Source organism: the organism of the source record quoted next, unplaced genomic scaffold, assembly GCF_019419815.1.
Source record: "Pyrus x bretschneideri cultivar Hongxiangsu unplaced genomic scaffold, Pyrus_bretschneideri_v1 Contig11, whole genome shotgun sequence".
In the NCBI taxonomy this organism is placed as follows: domain Eukaryota; kingdom Viridiplantae; phylum Streptophyta; class Magnoliopsida; order Rosales; family Rosaceae; genus Pyrus; species Pyrus x bretschneideri.
Genome location: NW_025999402.1, coordinates 1,610,984 through 1,632,831, shown reverse-complemented (window position 1 = coordinate 1,632,831; position 21,848 = coordinate 1,610,984). Strand labels below are relative to the sequence as shown.

The window sequence follows — 21,848 nt, the reverse complement described above, 5'->3', positions numbered from 1 at the left end:
TACAATTTTTACTTACTTGACAATATAATAGATACAAAACCAAGTTCACCCAATAATACCGACTATTGAAGACTTATTCAAGTAACTGATTTGTGTACCAAAGCAAACTAAGCAAAATCTTGTTGGGTTCAAGTGTGAGGCAATTACGTTGTAACCATGCCAAACGACATCATTGGGCTCTGTCCTCTGATATACCTTGTAGATGAGGAACTAGACTTTTCTCCCTTTCTCTTTCCATCTCCTTACATCCTCTTCTCTCATATTTTCTTATTTTGTCTTTCTCTTGCTATAAAAAATTAATATAAGATGTTGACGTGGCTTAACTGTGACCGTTCAAATAGGAGAGGAAGGAAGGGGAGGGAAAAAAAGAGGGGAGAGAATCCTACTCCATAGATGAGTGAGGATCCAGGATCCTCCAATCATATATGTTCATCATATATCGTGCAATTAGTTTTTGTCAGGTACTGTTTATATTCAATTTTAAATAATAAAAATTTACAATGATTTCTGACCGCACGATATACGATGAACTGATGTGATTGAAAGGTCCCCAAAATTCTCACAAAGAGGATCCAGCGAGGATCCTCCTAGCTTGTAGATCTCATTACTTGGAGAAGCCTTGGATGCAATCGAAATGTCAAGATCATAATATATTATTTAAAGTCAATCACTTGTTATCACGAATTAAAAATTTATATGTACATACATGTTAATAAAATTAAAAAACACATTACCGACTAGTTTAGAATGTCGTTACCATGACCGTGACATTTACCGGTAAATTTCTCTTTGTTAGACACTTATAAAACTGAGAAGGTGAAGCTTCTTTGCTGTCCCCAAAACACAGGACACTCCACATTCAACCTCATTTAATAGATACCCTTCACTCCCACTCCTTCCACCCAAAACACCATCTTCTACATTCTGCATCCCTTATACTATTCCAGTTCTACCGCCATCAACTCTATTAATTCCACCATGAAAGTCTGCACATTCTGCAACTCCATCCAAAACCCATCTCTAAAGTTCCAATCTTTTCTCTTAATCTTCTCAGCCACTCTCCTCATTTGCTTCACCGAATCCAAACTCCAAACTCCACCACTCATTCTACCCCTCAGAACCCAACAAATTCCATCTGGGTCCCTCCCAAAGTCCCCAAACAGGCTTCCTTTCCACCACAATGTCACCCTCACAGTCACCGTCGCAGTCGGAACTCCGCCGCAGAACGTTTCGATGGTCATCGACACCGGAAGCGAGCTCTCCTGGCTTCACTGCAACAAAACCCGGGACTATAACAACACATTCGATCCGACCCAGTCCACCTCCTACTCCCCCGTCCCATGCTCCTCAGCCACCTGCACGAACCAGACCCGAGACCTCACCATACCCGCTTCTTGCGACTCCAACAAGCTCTGCCACGCCATGCTCTCCTACGCCGACGCCTCGTCCTCCGAAGGCAATCTCGCCGCTGATACGTTCTACATCGGCAGCTCCGGAATTCCGGGTTTAGTATTCGGGTGCATGGATTCAACATTTAGCTCCAACTCCGACGAAGACGCGAAGACAACCGGGTTAATGGGCATGAACCGCGGGTCGCTCTCTTTCGTTTCCCAAATGGGTTTTTCGAAATTCTCGTACTGCATTTCGGGTTCCAATTTCTCGGGTCTCTTACTTCTCGGGGACTCCAATTTCTCATGGATCGCGCCATTAAATTACACGCCGTTGATCCAAATCTCGACGCCGTTACCGTACTTCGACCGCGTCGCGTACACCGTCCAGCTGGAGGGTATTAAAGTTTCGGACAAGTTGCTGCCGATACCGAAATCGGTTTTCATACCGGACCACACCGGGGCGGGTCAGACAATGATCGACTCGGGCACCCAGTTCACCTTCCTTCTCGGCCCGGCTTACACGGCCTTGAGAACCGAGTTCCTGAACCAAACATCCGGCATTTTGAAAGTCTCGGACGATCCGAACTTTGTCTTCCAAGGAGCCATGGATTTGTGTTACTGGGTCCCACAGGGTCAACCGAAACTGCCCCCGTTGCCTTCGGTCAGTTTAATGTTTCGGGGGGCCGAGATGAAGGTGTCGGATACCCGGCTGCTGTATCGGGTTCCGGATCAGGCTAAGGGAAATGATTCCCTGCATTGCTTCACATTCGGAAACTCTGATCTTTTGGGCGTGGAGGCGTACGTGATTGGTCACCATCATCAGCAAAACGTGTGGATGGAATTCGACCTCAGAAATTCAAGGATTGGACTGGCTGAGGTGCAGTGTGATTTGGCGGGACAGAGATTTGGTCTCACTGTATAGCTCCATCGCTTCGATTGTCTTAGCCTTACGCACTATAAGAGCAACCTGCATGAAACGCTTTAATTGTAACTGTCTCATTTCGCTCCAATAATTTTATACTAGGGGTAAATTTTTTTTCATGTGCCATAACATTTTGGACCCAACACTATGTAGCGGTTAGTACGGTTCATAATTTCTTCTCAGGCGTCGACGGTTTTCAATTGGACCATGTAGATTTATTGTGTAGCTGAGGACCATGGTATTTACAATGGTCCCTCGGTAGTGTTGTCGTCTTACTATCATGGCTCAATCATGATGGTTACTTGTTAGATGCATGGACCATTTTGATTGGAGGATGAGAGTAGAGTATATATAGATAGTATGATAAGCATTGTTTTTGTTGCACAAACTTGTTTTTGCCAATAATGTGCAATGGAAGGTTTAATTTTTGTGAATTTCGGATGTAATGGGAAAATGTAATGTTTTCCTATATTTGTGTAATTATATTTTTATACGGTTAATATTTGCATCTCACATGTGGGTCAATACATATGTCACATTTCTTGAGAATAATTTATTTGGACTTTTCAAATTTTATAATCGAAATTGTTTAACTTTTCAATCATCATTTGAAGGTTATTTTATAAATAAATAAAAAAATCATTCGAATAAGAGATTGTTTAGTTATCTGAATCTTAAAATAAATTGACGATATAAGGAATGAACATATCTCAGGTGTTGCGAATAACATATCTTCGCCTTATAAATTTCATAATCAAAACTATTCAATTTTATAAATCTTCATTTCAGCATCATCCTACAAAAACTTATTCGAATTGAAAGTTGTTTATACCTTAAATGTGTGAACCAAATTGACGGTATAAATAATTGCAGTTCAGAGAAACTGGCTCATAAGTGAAGGAAATTTGACAATGAATGCGAGTTCATTGTTAAACTTCTTTCTCTTGTGGATCGGTTTCTCTCTCTTGCAATTACTTCTTGTTGATTTTTCCAGGTTCAGCTTGACCAGATCAGGTTTCCCATCTGAACCATCATTAAGTTCACTTGACTTCTTAGACATGGTGCGGTGCTTGGGTTTGGTGGGTTGTAGTTGTTTGATTCTGCCAATTTTTATTTATTTATTATTTTAATTAATTTTTGAAATTTAACTATGTTAGATTTTCGACCTTTTCTTTTGTTTTTTTTTTCCCAAACCTTTTCTTTTGTTAAATTAGGTGTTAAATACTTGCATGTGTCCAATATTAGAGGTGACAAATATCGAGTTGGTTACGGAAGATTCAAAGCCAAAATTTCACATTTTTAAATTTTTGCATTGTCACATGTGTTAGAAGGTAAGATTATTTCAGTTACCATGCCACGTGCTTATAATTTTTGCAAAGATTGTCTAGAGGGTGCCTTTTCTGGAAAACGAGAGAGAGGACATACGAGGGCGGAAAAACATTGCGAGAACATAAGAACGTCAAGAAATGCGTGTCCTCTCGAAATGATATAGCTGATCGCATGTGTAGAAAAACATTCACCATGAAGATGGAGCTGATTGGTGAATTCGTTCTTTCTCGAGTTAGATTAGTTTAATTTTGTTGTAGTTGTTTATGTCATTTTAGTGGGTGATGTGATCTCGCATTTTGGTGACAGACTTTGTGTGTTTCTTGGTATTGATCTGTCGTGTCCGCAGTTATTGCAGTTATTATGGCACATATGTACCAATAGTTCCCAATGGTTCTTGTTCGTGTGGTGGCCATGTAAGAGTTTTACTTTCTTTGTATGTTTGAGCAAATTATCTCCGGATCAAATTATTGGCCATTTGAGAATACATCAATTGACACCTCCTTATAATTGTGTTGACTGATTAATGAAATCTCACTATCGTTTCTTGTCAAAAGAAAATCACACTAGCAGACAATATATATATGGTGCATTTGAACAACATGGACCATATTGATGTGGATAGACAAACATGGAGACCATCATTGATTGATTTAAATGTAAGTAACCATTTGTGATAAAAACTAAAAAATAAAATAAAAGATAAAACAAAATAACGTTAGAGCAATCCAAGGGAACCTGAATTCACTCTAACAAAGAAGAACAACTTACATGAAACATGTTAGGCGCCATGTGGCATCCCAACCCAATGATGCATATATAGAAACAATGACAAAGTTTTGAAAAATAAAAAATAAAACTCTAGGATACCAATAAACAAACAATAAAGGGTCACTAAACTGTGAATTATATACAGTAGTGCTCGTTTAGTGTTCTAGTTCTACTCTTCATTAAAAGTTTGTGACTGCTTCTGCTTAATATTAACTTAATCGTTTCTCTGTTTGTTGCATTGCTCAGACAAAGTGACACAAGGCTTTGTCAAACAAAGAGCATTTTGACTGTGAATTATAATACTCACCACAATGTCACAGTCCATTGGTACCCAGTTCTTGTCTTGTGAACTTGGCTTTGGTTTTTTTGTATAATATTTTTTTCAAAACTTCAAATATTAATGCTTAAAAATTTTGGAGAACAATAATGGCCAAGGTATACTTCGCAAATATGTCTGGAGGAAAAGGAAACTAAGTAAAGGTCGTAGATGTTGACTTGTATTAGGATTCCTACAATTGTGGGATTCCTACCATATTTGGTTTCCTAGTTTAGGATGTAATTATTCTTTCCTTTATTATGATAGGATTGTATATGATTGTATATACACCCTTGAATGAGATGAATACAATATCATTGAAAAGCATTCTTTCTTCTTGGCACTAGAGCCGAGTTAGAAAAAAAAAAAAGGAAAACATTGAACCCTAACTGGGTTTGTATTTGTCGTGTCCCTGATCAATTGCAACGAGCAACTTAGAGTTGTTGCTGCCCGTGTCTCTGATCAATTGCAATGAGCAACTGAGAGTTGTTGCTACCCCGTTCTGTCAGTCCGTCCGCACAGTTCTAGATTCCCACCACAACACTGCCTTGTCAGTCTGTTACTGTGTTCCAAATTCCCATCACAGCGCTGCATGTTTTAGGTTATACCAACAACAAGATTGATGGCTGAAGAAAAAGGGGCCGATTCTAGGATTGTTCTAGTGGCTGCTCCAATTATGGTGCAGTCAGAGAATTCAAGCTTTAATATTGGTATGGTATTGGATGGGAAGAACTATGATTTATGGGCTCCTCTCATTCAAATCCATATTGGTGGAAGGAAGAAGATGGGATATCTTCGTGGGGTCCGGGTTTACTAGAACATAAATATGATGATTGGTTCTCTGAAGATCAAAAAATTCAGAGTTGGCTTATGTCGTCAATGAAGCCAGAGATTATGAAACAGTACATTCGGTTGTCTACTTCAAAGGAAATTTGGGAGTCTCTTAAGGCAGCCTACTTTGATGAGAATGACGAGGCTAGAATTTATTCGTTGAATCAGAAGGCATCATGTCTTCGTCAGAATGGCCGACCGTTGGCTACCTATTTCGGGGAGCTAACTGAGATTTTCCAAGAATTGGATCACTTTAATAAAGTATCCATGGAGTGCAAAAACAACATCAAAGTGTTTCACAAATCCACTGAGAGACAACGAGTCTATGTGTTTCTTGGTGGTCTCGATGATATGTTTGATCAGGTTCGTGGAAAAGTGTTGCGGAAAGATTCCCCGCTTGGGCTTCAGGCTTCTTATGCATATGTTCGTCGAGAAGCTGATCGGAAGGAAGCAATGAAGACGAAAGTTGACAAAAGTGAATCAGCTGCCATGGCAGCAAAGGCCCGTGAATCATCCTCTTAGTCGAACCGAGACGGGTCACAAAACCGACCAGGACCAACTCGTCTTTGCCAAACAAGCCGGGATCGTCCCCAAGGTAAGTGCCTACACTGTGGCATGACAGGACATTCCAAGAGTCGTTGTTTTGATCTAATTAGATATCCCGAGAATTGGATAAGACTCATGATCCTCGGTGCAACAAATCTCAAGCTTCCATTGCAGAAACCAAGAGTGATTTCGACCAGATAGCGGACAAGGCATCTGCCATAATTGCTGTGGTAGGTAGTGATGGTAAGGCACTAACCACCTCTACTTCTGTTACAAATAATACACGGATAATTGATTCTAGAGCTATTGAACATATGGCTTGTGATTCTAGACAGGTTCCATCATTAAAAACCTCCACACAAACCGTAGTCAACATCGCTAATGGTAATGTCATCCCTGTTATTGGGGAAGACACTATTTCCCTTTCTAATACCATGAAACTTGACACTGTTCTTGTGGTTCCCTCTCTAAATTATAATTTGTTATATGTTGCCCAAATAACCCTTGCCTTACATTGTTGGTTATTTTTTTGGCCCTATTTTTGTGTTTTTAACGACACCCGGACACGGAAGACGATTGGTTATGGTATTAAACGAGGGAAACTTAATTTATTACTTGGAGTTGACAACCAAAAGTTCTGGCTTGCTGACTCAAGCTCTTTTCGTTGATGATTCTCAAGGCGATAATAATAAAGTGTTAGACATTTGGATGTGGCGCTGACACCTTGGACATGCTTGTTTTGGTTATCTGCATAAGTTATTTCCTAGTTTGTTTGTCAAGAATGATGTTTCTCAGTTTAAATGTGATGTTTGTGAAATGGCTAAGAGCCATCGAACTCCCTTTCCTCCCAGTTTAAATAAACGTTCTGTTCCTTGTGCATTATGATGTATAGGGTCCGTCGAAAATAGCTACTCTTGGTGGTGCTCACTGGTTTGTCACTTTTATTGACGATTGTACAAGAATGACTTGGGTTAGTTTGTTAAAGTAAAAAGCGAAGTTAGTTTGGCTTTTCAAAAGTTCCATAAAATGGTTGTTGTGCAGTACAACATGAATATCCAGGTTCTTAGAAGTGACAATAGGGGCGAATATGTTAATATGGAACTTCGTTCCTTCTTTGAACTGCATGGTATTGTTCATCAAACCACGTGTCCACATACTCCTTAACAGAATGGGGTTGTCGAACGCAAAAATAGACACTTGTTAGAGATGGTTCATGCTTCGCTCATTGACGCACATCTGCCTCTACATTATTGGGGTGAAGCAATTACGTCCGCGGCCTATCTTATTAATCATCTTCCTTCTCGTACTATCAAATTCCATAAGCCATTTCAGGCTCTCATGTCTCAGACGAGCTGTCCACCGACTCCAAATCTTCCCCCCTGGGTCTTAGGGTGTGTTGCTTTTGTTCACCTTCATCTTCCTCAACGAAACAATAAACTTGAGCCTCGAGCCTTCCGTTGTGTGTTTTTGGGTTATGCCACTACTTAGAAAGGATATCGTTGTTATCATCCTCTGAGCAAGAAAATGTTTATCAATCAGGATGTGATTTTCCATAAGAAGGACATGGTTTTTGGATCCTCTGAGTCATCACTTCAGAGGGAGTACCGAGATAATGACGTTCTGACCCTTGATTACTTTCCCATGGTTAGCAATGAGCTGCATGAAGAGCATCAATTGCAGCCTTCATATTTGGAGCCCATGGCACATGAAGAGCAACAGCGCACAATTGTAGGTGATCAGCAGGATACCGAACAACAACCAACAAATTAGGATATTGTCCAACCCACGGGTTCCACGGGTGTTGGGCTTGAAAGGTATATGCAGGACCAGCCCTCAGGTTATACGGGTTTTGGGCTGGAAAGTGAGCTGCAACCCACTGTTTTCGATGGAATTGAGCCGCAACAGCCCACTAGTGTCAATAGAACCGAGCAGCAACTATCACAGAATCTTTCTCTATATGTTATATCAGGTCAATGTATGAACTGGTCTTCTATAATTCTCATAACCAATCATCTTCTACATCAGATGCACCTCTACTTAGCCGCCTTCCAAAGCGTATTAGCCGAGGTATTCCCAAATCCATTTATGAGGCAAATCCTAAGTGTAAACATAAGTATTCCGTGAATGAACCAAATTCGGATTCAAGAGTGAGATATCCATTAAACAATTATGTGTCTACCTGTCACCTGTTAGAATCAAATAAGTCATTTGTATATCAATTATCTACTGTATCTATTCCTAACAATGTACAGGAGGCCTTAGCAGATTCTCGCTGGAAAGATGCAATGAACGAGGAATTGAAATCGTTAAAGAAGAGTGCTACCTGGGAAATTACTGACTTACCAGCTTCTATGGGAGCAAATGGGTCTATACAGTGAAATACAAAGCAGATGGAATGGTGGATCGCTTTAAAGCAAGATTGGTGGCAAAAGGATATACATATAAATATGGCATCGACTACACCGATACGTTCACACCAATGGCAAAGATCAATACAATTCGTGTTCTACTATCCATCGCAGCAAACCTAAATTGGCCTTTGCAACAGTTCAACATAAAAAATGCATTCCTCCATGGAGATCTAACCGAGGAGATTTACATGGACTTTTCCACCAGGGTGAAATGATCCGGACATATGGAAACAAAAGGTATGTAAATCATTGTATGGGTTGAAGCAGTCTCCAAGAGGTTGGTTTGGTGGATTTACCAAGTCCATGAGAGCATTCGGTTATAGGCAAAGTAATTAGGATCACACGTTATTCTTGAAATGCCAGAACGGAAAGGTTACAACTTTCATTGTATATGTGGATGACATCATAGTGACCGGTAACGACCCTGGTGAATAAGCAGCCTTGAAAAAGTATTTTTCTGCCTAAATGAAAGATATGGGTTCTTTAAAATATTTCCTTGGGATTGAAGTGTCAAGATGCAAGTCTGGGATATTTCTATCACAAAGGAAGTATGTTTTTGACCTGTTAGAAGAAACCGGTATGTCGGCATGTAAGCCGATATCTACTCCATTAGCAGAAGGAATGAAGTTGGGTATCAATCAGAACCAAGTACCGGTTGATAAGGGGAGGTACCAAAGGTTAGTAGGAAGATTAATGTACTTGGTCCATACTAGGCCAGATCTTGCTCATGCATTAAGTGTAGTTAGTTAATATATGCATAATCTAGGAGAACAACACATGAGTGCCGTTATGAGAATATTGAGTTACTTGAAAGGAAGCCCTGGTAAAGGAATTTTGTTTCGGCAAAATGGGCATTTCAGAATTGAGTGCTATATAGATGCTGACTAGGCAAGATCGACGGATGATAGGCGCTCGACATCGAAGTATTTCACCTTTGTTGGGGGAAATTTAGTAACGTGGAGAAGCAAGAAGCAAAATGTCGTAGCAAGGTCAAGTGTGGAAGCTGAATTTAGAGGTATGGCACTTGGTATTTATGAAATCTTATGGCTTAAGTTTCTGTTAGAAGACTTGGGGGTCAAACATGGTCAGTCGATGAAGTTATTGTGTGACAATAAAGCTGCTCGTGATATCACTCATAATCCAGTGCAACATGATCGAACCAAGCATGTAAAGGTTGACAGGTTCTTTATTAAAGAGAAGTTGGAAAGCAAAGTAATCGAGGTTCCTCCCAAAGAAATTGAAGACCAAGTAGCAGATATTCTCACTAAGCCGGTTTCTAGGGACAAGTTCTCGAGGTTTCTAGACAAGTTGGGCATGTGTAACATCTATGCACCAACTTGAGGGGGAGTGTTGACTTGCATTAGGATTCCTACAATTGTGGGATTCCTACAATATTTGGTTTTCTAGTTTAGGATGTAATTATTCTTTCCTTTATTATGATAGGATTGTATATGATTGTATATATACCTTTGAATGATATGAATACAATATCATTGAAAAACATTCTTTCTTTGGAAGATAAGTGGTTTTCGCACTTATTTTATTCCTTTGCAATTTGTTTTTCTTTAGCTCTTGGATTAAATAAATCCAAAATAAAATTTAAGAGATAAAAATAAAGGAGTGTAAAAAGAGAAAACATAAGTGCAAAAATTATTTTCCAAAACTGAATTTCGCACACAGATTTAATCCAAGTTTATTTTCAAAACTCATTCTAGAGCCGTCCACTTTATGTATAAAAAAAAATCCAAGACTAAGTTTGTTTGTGCACAATTACAAACAAGTCAAATTTGATCTAGTTTGCCGAAGGTTTGGTTCTCATTGATGAAAAATAAAAAATAAAAAATAAAAAAATAAAAAAAATAAAAAGAAAGCTAGTTTTAAAGGGCCAAGATGAAGAGGAAGATGGTTCTAACTCTCCATTGTCAGATGTGTTCAAACATGGAATCGATAATTTACCAAAGATACATTAAAGAACGATAATAATTTTTCCATTATTTTTCAATTTTATGGATTAGTATCATTATAAGAATCTTTCAAAGTACTAATTTCAGGCGTCAAATTTTTTTATACCCAATTTCATTGTTTGTTTGTCGAGGTTTGAGTTTGGCTCCTCTAGGGCTTGTCAGGTTGTCGCTGTTTGATTTTTCCAGATTTCTTCTTTTTCTTTTTTTTTTTTTATATTTTTTCGGAAACTTAACTTTGTTAGATTAGGTAGGTGTTAATGTACACGCAAAGGAATCCAAACACTAATTTCATACCTATATTTCAGTTTATGCCATATTTTCATTAAACACTATTAACAAAACTAACTTCAGGACGTGGAGAAATGGTGATCACACTGAAGAGAGAGGAGCTCAGAAATTGTGTATGAAACAGACACCGCGTTATTTTCTGCACCCCAATTTTTTCCCAGATGATGAACTTGAGATGGTAGCTTTCGATCCAAATGATGAGGATAGTTTGTATCTTATGAGTTAATTATGACGGAGACATTGTCATGTGGAATATCAGTAGGGGATCGTGGTCAAGGTTGTTGGAGCAATATTAGAAAATATGAAAAACATCTCATTTTCAAGTTTTCAAGTTTTAATAGATCAATTCCATGTGGAAAACATCTCATTAATTTCTTTGGGAAAAAAAAAAAAGAAACATGTCACTAATTTCTTGTAAGCAGAGCTGAAATCCAAAAAATGAGGAGGATAAGGACGTGATATGTGGCTCCACTGTGGTTAATCTCATTGGCCTCGTACATCCATGACTTTTCTTGGTTGCGGATCATTTTTCAAGTTTCTAGTAATGGAGGCCTTCCTCTTAATATTTATTTTTTTCACGAGTGAACGATTGAGATTTATCTAAATGAATCATTCTTTTTTGTTCTTTCATGCAAATGAGAGCAAAATACATGGAATGATATGTCAGCGAGCTCACTTTAATTTTCAAACATGGGCTACGAAATCTAAGAACTAATCTTGCTTCACTACATTGTATCTCACCAACCTAATGTCAGTTGTCTTTCATTGCTGATGTTCTAGTAAACCCGGACCCTACTGGCATTAACCTGAATTCACCCAGAGTTAGGTTGGATTCATTTTTTTTTTCGGCTCAATGAAACCGAAGTCCAGATCCAGTTCTGAATTGTAAATGACTGTTAGGATTGAATTTACTATCGAACCCACCCGAGTTGCAACCCTACTAGCTAGAGAGTAGAAGGTGATTTTGTCACATTATTTTTAGTTTCTCATTGACCCGTCATTATTTATGGTCATCGGATTGAATAAATCAAATAAAAACAATGAAAATGATCAAACATGGATACGAGAGAGCCTAGATATGGTATATAATTATTGTTTCCCCAAAACAAATTTACCCATTTAAAGTTTTGTTGCAAACATTGAGTGCACACAAATCACATTATCCTATCACAAGTTGGTCACGTAACCAATTATTGTGAAAAGAGCGTTCTACTTTCATTTCTATTTTTTTTATTTTTTTTATTTTTTATATACAAGCGATATTTGAAGAGGGATGAATCCATGTCAAGGGAAACTGCTCTTAATCAATTGATATTTAGTTTCCTGTGGATGATTAATTTCAATTGTTGGCTTGGTGGCAAAACCAGATGTGAATTTTCTGAAAGGAGACTTTGAAAGGATTAATATTATAATACAAAACCATTAACATCAAAGCTGTTAGGATTGTAAGGATAAATATATAACAAACGACAGCCAACAAGATGGTGTTAACACCTTCCTTTTTTCTTTACTAGTAAGCATCAACGGTAGGAGGTTGAAGTCTACCAAGCAACCATGCAATTGAAGCCCCATATTTTCTCAGATCAATCTGTTATTTTGTCTTCTACCAAAAACGACAGTCATTGCTATTTGCTTTCATCTTAATTTGACATAAATACCCACGTAAGTGGCATGTATCTGTTAAATTAAGATTGTAAAGTGAAAGGGGCATTACAGGAACACCATGTGACACTGTTAGGGAGATATTAATCAATTATTATAACCATAATTATCAGGCTTTAGCAGCACTCTAAAGTAAAACTTGACCAGCAGCTCTATCCACTCAAGTCTGGTCTGATTTTGAACATGAAATTTGTTGCTGAAGGCAACTGCAACCAAATGTCACTGACTTTTATTAATTAAAAAACCCTATAAAATGCTTGATTATCTTAATCTTTCTTGCATCAGCATTTGAAAACAATTCAGCAGATTGAGTGACCAGTGAGATCAGAGAGATGGGTTTTAGTCTTCCTTCATCAACAGCCTTCTCAATGGCCATCTTCTTTGTAGTTTGTGCATTTTTGTGCATGTTTCCTGAGCCTGCATTTGCAAAACATGCTAGGTTTACTAGGCATTACAAGTTCGATGTATGTAATTACGCGTACTTTATTTATAATATTACATGTATAAATTGAACCGGTGTCAAAGTTTTAATTAGAAAAGAACTAGAGGAACGTTAAATAGATAATAAATGATCACTATACCATGAATTATATACGGCTTATGACATGTTTAGTGCCCCCCAAATTTAATTTTTTGTTGAAAATGCGTTCTATCTTTTGTATATTACTCTTTAAAAAATATTGTCCATGTTTATTGCATTGCACAGATCAAGTTACAAAATGTGACAAGGCTTTGTCAAACCAAGAGCATTGTAACTGTCAACGGGCAGTTTCCGGGGCCTCGGATCATCGCAAGGGAAGGTGACAGGCTTGTGATCAAGGTGGTCAACCATGTTCAGCACAATCTCACCCTCCATTGGTACAATTCTTCTACTTAGCTTTGGTTGTTTGGATAATGTTTTTTAAACTTCAAACTTTAATGCTTATTTGGAGAAATTTGCAGGCATGGAGTCAGGCAAATGAAGAGTGGATGGGCAGATGGACCTGCTTATATCACACAGTGCCCAATTCAGATAGGGCAGAGTTATATCTATAACTTCACCATTACTGGTCAAAGAGGCACATTGTTTTGGCATGCCCACATCTCCTGGCTTAGGGCAACTGTATATGGACCTATTGTCATCCTCCCTAAAAGACACGTGCCTTATCCTTTCCCCCAACCTTTCAAAGAAGTTCCCATCATTTTCGGTAATTCACCATGATTATAATATTTTCTTCAAATTCTCGGGCTATGGAACATACGTTAGTTTTGCATATATTTATGTTAGTAATTATTGATGTTATGGATAATGTGTCGATATCGTTGTTGACAGCAAAACATATTGACATGTTATCGATAAATTTTTAACAATATCGATGTGTGCCCATTCTTCTTTAATGCCATGCACAAAGAATTTCTAAACAGTGAAATTTATATTGAATTGCAGGAGAATGGTGGAAAGCAGACACAGAAACAGTCATCAGTCAAGCCTTACAAACAGGGTTGGGACCAAATGTTTCTGATGCCTATACCATCAATGGTCTTCCAGGTCCTTTATACAACTGCTCAGCAAAAGGTATTGGCTAATAAGTAATCAACATTTCCTAGTTCAAAGTTAGAGCATTTGTTTTATGTATTGTAAATAAACAATGTTTAATATATTTGAACTAGATACATACAAGCTCAAGGTGAAGCCGGGGAAGACATATCTGCTGCGGTTGATTAATGCTGCGCTCAACGACGAGCTCTTCTTCAGCATTGCCAATCACACCCTCACTGTGGTCGAAGCAGATGCAGTTTATGTGAAGCCTTTCAAAACCCAAACAGTTTTAATCACACCAGGACAGACCACAAATGTGCTTCTGAGGACCAAATTTAAGTCCCCAAATGCCAAATTTGTCATGGCAGCTCGGCCTTATGTGTCCGGCCCAGCTGCTTTTGACAACTCCACAACCACAGGATTACTGGAATACGAAGTTGCTTCTTCCTCAACTAACAACAAGAACAAGAAAAAGCAGCTTTTCACACCAGTCCTTCCAAAGCTCAATGACACATTGTTTTCCATGAAATACAACAAGAAAATTCTCAGCCTGGCCAATCCCAAATTCCCGGCGGCAAATGTTCCGAAAACTGTTCAAAAGCACTTCTTCTTCACTGTAGGGCTTGGAGTTCTCCCATGCTCAAAAAATCAGACATGCCAAGGACCAAATAATACTAGGTTAGCAGCAGCCATTAACAACGTGACATTTGTCCAACCCAATACAGCTCTTCTGCAAGCTCATTTCTTCAACCAATCAAAAGGTGTGTACACCACAGATTTCCCTGCAAACCCAGCATTCAAGTTCAACTACACAGGCAGTCCACCCAGCAACATTGCCGTGAGCAGTGGAACTAAGGTGGTGGTGCTGCCTTTCAACACTACTGTGGAGGTTGTTTTGCAGGACACTAGCATTATTGGGGCGGAGAGCCACCCACTTCACCTCCATGGGTTTAATTTCTTTGTTCTGGGTTTGGGTTCTGGGAACTTTGATCCCAAAAATGACCCTAAAAAGTACAACCTTGTAGACCCTGCTGAGAGGAACACTGTTGGTGTGCCTTCTGGTGGCTGGGTTGCCATTCGATTCCTCGCCGATAATCCAGGTAAACAGTAAATCCTCGTTAATATAAATTTGACACAATATCATCATAGCCCACACTTTTCTTAGGATTTTTTTCTTCTTTATTTGTTGACAAGGTTAATCAAGTTGGTCACTTGATTCATAAAGGTTTAACATTTGTTATCAAATATCTTTAGTCTTGGTGAGAAATTTGGAATGGAATTAGGGTTAGCAATCTGATTTGTTTCTTCTCTTGTACATGGTGATATGCAAAATAGGTGTTTGGTTCATGCATTGCCACCTAGAAGTGCACACCAGCTGGGGCTTGAAGATGGCTTGGGTGGTCTTGGATGGAAAGAGACGCAACCAAAAGCTTCCTCCTCCACCGTCCGATCTTCCCAAGTGTTAGTTTCACGCTTTGCTCATAGATTTCTTGTGCTTCCATTTCATTCTTTTTGTCCAGTTGCTCCCCAGAAAAAGGGGATTCGTGGAAAAGGGTTATGGTTTAGTAGTAGTATCCCTTCCTGTGAAAGATTTGGGTTAGGTTTTTGACTTGTAAGGCCATTCAATTATTGTAATATCGAAATGTAATAGAATATCTCCTTTTACTTTTTAAGCAGTATTTGTCTCAATCATGAACTCTGGAACGCTTTCCAGCTCAAGTTTATACTTCATTCATGCGTCTCCTACAAATATTATTTAATTAATGAATTGTTAGTTGTTAGGGAGAAGGAAAATGAATGCGGATCGAATCCACATAAGATGCATAGGCATAATTACTTTTTGCTACTGCGATAAAACGTCATTTGTGTTTTGATTTTGTTTATTGTGTATCAACTTTTTTGTACAAACATTAGTACCATGCAAGATGAAGTTACTATTGAAAAGTTTATTTAGTTTAACAGTCATACTGCCACTTGTTTTTATTATTTTACAAACATAAGCAGGTTTTTCTTATTAGCTCCTCACTTAGTATTTGGTATGGCTTAGTGAAGTTTTGTAAAACCTTAGATTGTTGGTTGGGTAATAGTCTATAATTGTTGCTTAATTACCCAATTTGTGGTTTGGTAATGGTTTCCTTGTTTGTTAGTGTGGCCCCTTTTGTGTTTGTTTGTTTGTTTAACAAAGCATTTATTTACCTAAAAATAGAAAAACAATTGATCAATGATCCAATAATATATTAAACACGGACTTATATGTAAGAAATATAAAATATGAAGGGTAATACCTTAAATCAGAAACGACCGGCACCATCTTTGATTTTGCAAACTCGGTCACCGACTCACCAACCTCCAAATCCTCGCATTCTGCCAGCTGAAAACGACACCCAATCCCCGGGAGACGCCGTCGTTTTGACGCCGGTGCCTCCTCCAGGCCCTCCTCCACCGCCGGAGAATATTCCAGACACAATGACGCGAAGCCTCGGCTTCTCCCTGCCCGTAACCGTCGTCGTTTTGGCAATCGCATACATTTACTTCTCCACGGTCTTCATTTTCATAGACCGTTGGTTCGGTCTCATGTCGTCGCCGGGCTTGATGAACGCCGTCGTTTTCACCGGCGTCGCCGTCATGTGCGTCTTCAATTACTCGGCTTCCGTCTTCAGGGATCCGGGTCGGGTTCCCTCCACGTACATGCCCGACGTTGAAGATTCGGGTAACCCTATGCACGAGATCAAGCGCAAGGTATCGAATTCGTGCTGTTTTCTATCTCAAAGCTGTCTCGTTTAATGTAGAATCGATTTCTCTTGCTCATTTCAATAATTTCTGTAAAATTGGAATTTTATGATTTTTTTTTTTGTTGTCAAACAATATATTTTGTTAGATTAGATGTTAGATTAGCCACCGATTGGTGAAGCCAATTTTCTTGCATATATTTTGAAATTGTAAATTGATTTTGATTAAATATGTTAATAATATGTTTTGGAAAATTAGAGGGCTTTATTTCTTTGGCCGGAAAATCGAAAGCAGGATGCTTTAGTTTGGATTAACTTGTTAGACATTGTAGAAACTAGGGAGGAGATAATGATATAAGAGCTTGTAGGAGGTGCATTGGTGCTTAATTTAGCTGAGCTGATTTCGAGTTGTCGGGGAATTAGAAAAATAACATCTTTGTAGTATGCAATTCGTGTAACGTCATCGAGTCACTTTGATCCTGATTTAGTAAAACTTTGTAACACTTGCTTACATAGTTTTGTTTTTGCAAAAGAATCATAACAATTAGGATGGATTTAAAAGGAAAGATATAATTTTGATATACAGTGAATGAACCGTTGTTCCTGAAACAGTAAAAATGTTTGATCTTTTAAACTTGAAATGAAGCTGCCCAATACGCCAAGGAACTTGTAGATAATGAGCAAGTAGATAACTTGGCGCGTACGCTCCTTGCTTTGAGTCACCCTTTGTGTTTTGCAGTAAATCGATGTCATGGTTTCTATTGTCATTGCAATTATACAGAAGTGTCATTAATTATAATGCCTTTCCATATATTAGTGAAAGCTGTGCTTTTAATAATTGCTAAGCTGAGATGGACATGTGGTTCCAACTTCCAATACTTGTTGTTTCTACTATCTTTGAATGGCATTGTCTTACCTCAGTTTTTATTTTCAAAAAGGAAAGCTCAGAAACAAGATTACGATTGCATGTCGTGATCTCAGGTCTCCTATATCAATCTACAATGTTAAGTAAGCCGGAACCAGAACCAATCCAATAGGGTTTGCTTGCCCCTTTTCATCTACCATTCCTCTTGTATCATAATGTTCAGTAGCCCTCACAACTAAACAATGTTCTCACATGATTGAGTGGGGCCAACTCGTGTTTGTCGGTATGCCCCAATGCTGATACTTGCAGGCTATGATCTTTGTGTACTGCACCGAAATCAATGGCAAATCTACATTTGGAAAACTAACCGCCTCTCTAAATCTAGACCTCCCAGATTTTGTTATTCAAACTTAGCGGCATCACCTAATCAGTCAATTTTTGCAGAAAATGCCAACTTTCCTTTACTTACATGTTTCCCAGTATGCTCGAGCACGGATACTCATGGGGTGTGATCTTCGTATAGATGTGCATGCATCAAATGGAAAATCTATATCTGGAAACCCTAACCGATTTATCCACAAAGGTTCATTTTTTAATTTTAACCTCGCAGTTTGTTGCATAAAATGCCAATTCTCATAGGTAGAAATAGCTTTACCGGACGTCAAGATGTTTGGTGTGATCTCCCTATTGGGTGAACGAAACGTCCAAACTTAATTGTTATTTTATTCTGGATAGTATGCTGTTTTAAAGCTAGAGCATTGTTATGTTGCCACATGTACTTGTGCCTGATTGTATTCTTACGATCAGTAATTCTTAGGCCTTAGCTAAGATGACACAGGATGGGGTGAGTTGAGGAGGAGGTAGGCCCTGGGTTAATATCTTTCTTTTGTGAAAGGCTTTTCACATACAAGCTCTTGATAAGATTATACTTTAGAGAAAAAGACCTAAAACTTGTTATAATTCTGACTCCCTCTGGATCTTGCTCTTTGATGTATCTGGCAATAGGACATTAACTTTGACAAGCCAAAATCGTAACAAAACCTAATATTTTAGAAACACCCTTCTTGCCTTGCAATGAAAGAAGGGCACCACAATTAAGAATCAATTAGAACATGATAAGTGGATAGTTGAGTTTTATTCCCCCTGACATTGAGCTTTTGAAGTGTTTCTAAAACAATATTATTAAATGTTTTAATAAGAATTTACTGTTCTTGCATTTCACTCCTTTAGATTTTTAAGTTACGTTCTGTATCATGTGGAAAGAAACTGGGAATGTTAGTATATTGCCTTCTTTCTATTTTGTTTGATAAAGGTTTCATCTGAATCGGCTATCCGAAGTTATTTTTAATATTGTTATTTAAAAAAGAGAAATAAACGTAGAAGCAATGGCTCTTTACTTGGAGCAGGCTGCCGGATATATTATAGAAAGTGGGAGTCTTTGTGTTTTAGATAATTGTTGGGTGAATGATTTTGCAGGGAGGGGATTTAAGATATTGCCAAAAGTGTTCTCACTATAAGCCAGCTCGTGCACATCATTGTCGTGTATGCAAAAGATGTGTTTTGCGCATGGTATGCTTTATCCATCTTATTCTTTGATGCCTTGTATTTCCTGGATAATGTGTTAACGTGCTGCCTCTTGGTTGTAAAGGATCATCATTGCATATGGATTAATAACTGCGTTGGCCATGCAAACTATAAGGTCTTTTTCATCTTTGTTGTGTATGCTGTAATAGCATGCCTCTATTCCCTGGTAAGTTATTAAGTTACTAAACCCAACTGGACATTGGCATTTTTTTCCTGACTGCTGTAATTGCATGCATCGACCGCTGGGAATTTGTTTTCCTTTCTTCATGTAGAAAATATGCCTGTTTCCTTTTGATCATACATTAGTTTTGTAGCCATAGAAGGTGACTCTCTTTGTAGTGAAAAGATGGTGAATGCTTAAGATATAATTTTCTTTCTTTTCTTTTATTTATTTCATCCTGTTTAACATTGGATCTGCGGTTAAACTTTCAGGTTTTGCTTGTGGGTAGCCTAACTTATGATCCCGAAAAAGAAGACCAGGAACCTGGAGACTCTTTTCAAACTGCATATGTAAGGTTAAGTGTTGGGTTTATGTTTGATACTTGGATACAAGACAGCTTGCTTATCATTTTTCTCTTTTCAAGTTTCAGGTCATTTCTGGGCTGTTGCTAGTTCCCTTATGTGTGGCGCTGAGTGTTCTTTTAGGTTGGCATATCTACCTCACTTTGCAAAACAAGACCACAATTGAGGTTATTAGGAATTAACAAATTGTATATTATTGTTCTTTTTTTGGCGGCAAATCTGATTTAGATATCTGGACTGCTATTTCATAGCACTTCTTTTTCCTTCTTTCTGGCAGTACCATGAAGGAGTGAGAGGTATGTGGCTTGCAGAGAAAGGAGGGCAAATATATTCCCATCCATATGATCGTGGTGCCTATGAAAATTTGACAACGGTATTTTCCCTCCCACTTTTATTTGGTGGTTAAAACTATGTAAACTCTTCATTAATGTTGTTTTTGCGGTTTAAAGTTTTAGTTTCTCTAGTGGCAACTCGGATTGTATTTAGCCTATATTGCTTCTCTGCTCTGTTCAACCTAACAGCTAGAAACTAGAATGATTGTTTTGGTGCAATCTGAATCTACTTTTCAGTCTTATGGTAGATTGTGTTTTTTACTTTATTTTACAAATCCATTACATCAAGTCATATTTGACTGCTGTAGGTATTGGGATCAAATATCTGCAGTTGGGCACTCCCCACATCGGGACATATTGGATCCGGACTTCACTTTCGTACAGCCTATGATTACCCTTCTGGAGCATCAATGTCAGAATGAATTTTTCCCGGGTTCATGATCTTGATTTTCATTCCCACAAGACTTACCAGTGTGGTCGGGTTGGACAGACCTGTCTTGTGATGATGTCTGGCAGTCCTTTTCCAGTGTCCCCCTACGAGTCGCTCCAAAAGAAGCAAAAGGACTTTTCCTTGTCTCCTACTAATGGAATTCATTGTCTAGGAGTTCCTGAAACTGTTTCAACGAAACGATTTTAGGGGAAACAATTGATTATAGGGTCCTTGTCAATAGCCGAAACTAATCGGTCTCTGAGAAACTAGGCGCAGGATGTGAGTTTGTGTTTTCGCTTGTCGTCGGGTAGTTACGTTGAACCATAGTTTTACAGTTTTACAGCATGGTCTTCAGTTGATAGGGTTTTGTACAGAGAGGAGAATCAGCATCCCAGCTTTTACCAGCCAGGGCACCTTTTGTAGAGACAGCGGGGTGTTTGTGAAACTTGGAAGAATTGTAATCCTTTGTAACGTTAAAGAAATAAGAGAAATGGTGGTTCACTTTTTCTTCTTTTACTGAAAATCCTTTGTTCAATTGAAATTGCTAGCATTTTTAATTCCGTACTTGCTTTTTTGGGTTCGTTTGGTGTCTAGATTGGATGGCGATGGATGATCCGCTATAAGTAAGGTATGTTAAAGGAAGAAACGAAGACAATTGTGACCAACTTGGAATGCATACAGTCGATCCCACAAAAATAATTTTATAATTTCCGCCTTTCATAATGATTGAAGTATGGAAGCATGGCAGAGAATGTATACGATCAGACAGATGCGAAGTAAAAGAGAGTCGTTGTGATTTATACGATCAGACAGATGCGAAGTAAAAGAGAGTCGTTGTGAATAAATCAAATAAAAAGGATTGACATTGGCACAATCCTACCTTAAACCAATCACTACAAGCAAAAGGAAGGTATGGGCCTAGGTAGGAATATTCGAATAGATTCAATAGTCAACAGACTTCGTTCAACTCACTGTAAAAGTAAACTCGGGCAATCTGATTGATATGAACCAACTAAGATGAGACTCGGTCTTCATACAAGTCAAACGATATGATAGATTGCTCAGTCAAAACTTATCAATTTTAATCCTCCCAAATGAGAAGATTTAAAGAGATCAGTTTACTTCGCATCTTAATCTTATTCCAATCTTTTAAAATAAGAGACTATTCAACCACACCTTCAATATTACAAGTGATCTATCATATGCTAATCTTCGACACCAAATGAAATTTATACGTAAATATGGTTATCGAAGGGCAAAGTTGTACAACCATATGTACAATTTTTTTTTCATTTTACCCCTCAAGGTAACTCATACCTAGCATCCCACTTTCTTTATTGTTTGTTATAACAGCAGTTCCAACATGGGAAGCCTTTCCCCAGGTAATATACTATGTTATCCACTCAGTGAACAGTAATTGCCCTTAATGAATAGTAATC

At 38.3% G+C, this 21,848-nt stretch overlaps 3 protein-coding genes across 15 annotated transcripts; all 3 read left to right on the top strand.

The window, feature by feature from the left end:
• Positions 1-946: 946 nt before the first annotated feature.
• LOC103930920 (aspartic proteinase PCS1-like) lies at positions 947-2,747 on the top strand. The gene has a single exon (XM_009340320.3). It carries the CDS (start codon positions 979-981, stop codon positions 2,311-2,313), a length of 1,335 nt encoding a protein of 444 aa, XP_009338595.1. The 5' UTR covers positions 947-978; the 3' UTR covers positions 2,314-2,747.
• A 9,979-nt stretch (positions 2,748-12,726) lies between these two features.
• On the top strand, positions 12,727-15,617 carry LOC103930919 (laccase-17). Its single transcript, XM_009340319.3, has 6 exons — positions 12,727-12,892; positions 13,135-13,286; positions 13,371-13,615; positions 13,855-13,983; positions 14,079-15,047; positions 15,283-15,617. Exons 1-6 carry the CDS (start codon positions 12,761-12,763, stop codon positions 15,411-15,413), a joined length of 1,758 nt encoding a protein of 585 aa, XP_009338594.1. The 5' UTR covers positions 12,727-12,760; the 3' UTR covers positions 15,414-15,617.
• Positions 15,618-16,185: 568 nt separating this feature from the next.
• Positions 16,186-20,925, top strand: LOC103930918 (probable protein S-acyltransferase 16). 13 transcript variants are annotated; one of them, XR_007254403.1, is made up of 8 exons: positions 16,186-16,686; positions 18,065-18,124; positions 19,018-19,110; positions 19,190-19,291; positions 19,558-19,635; positions 19,710-19,770; positions 19,925-20,020; positions 20,288-20,333. XR_007254403.1 is itself a non-coding variant. In XM_048573912.1 (8 exons), exons 1-8 carry the CDS (start codon positions 16,219-16,221, stop codon positions 20,399-20,401), a joined length of 1,098 nt encoding a protein of 365 aa, XP_048429869.1. In that variant the 5' UTR covers positions 16,195-16,218; the 3' UTR covers positions 20,402-20,925. The 13 variants fall into 13 exon arrangements, 11 of the variants coding, with proteins under 11 accessions (XP_048429869.1, XP_048429876.1, XP_048429885.1 ...); XR_007254404.1 differs by having other exon boundaries at positions 16,188-16,686; positions 19,716-19,770; XM_048573912.1 differs by having other exon boundaries at positions 16,195-16,686; positions 19,899-20,020; positions 20,288-20,925.
• The last annotated feature ends 923 nt before the right edge of the window (positions 20,926-21,848 follow it).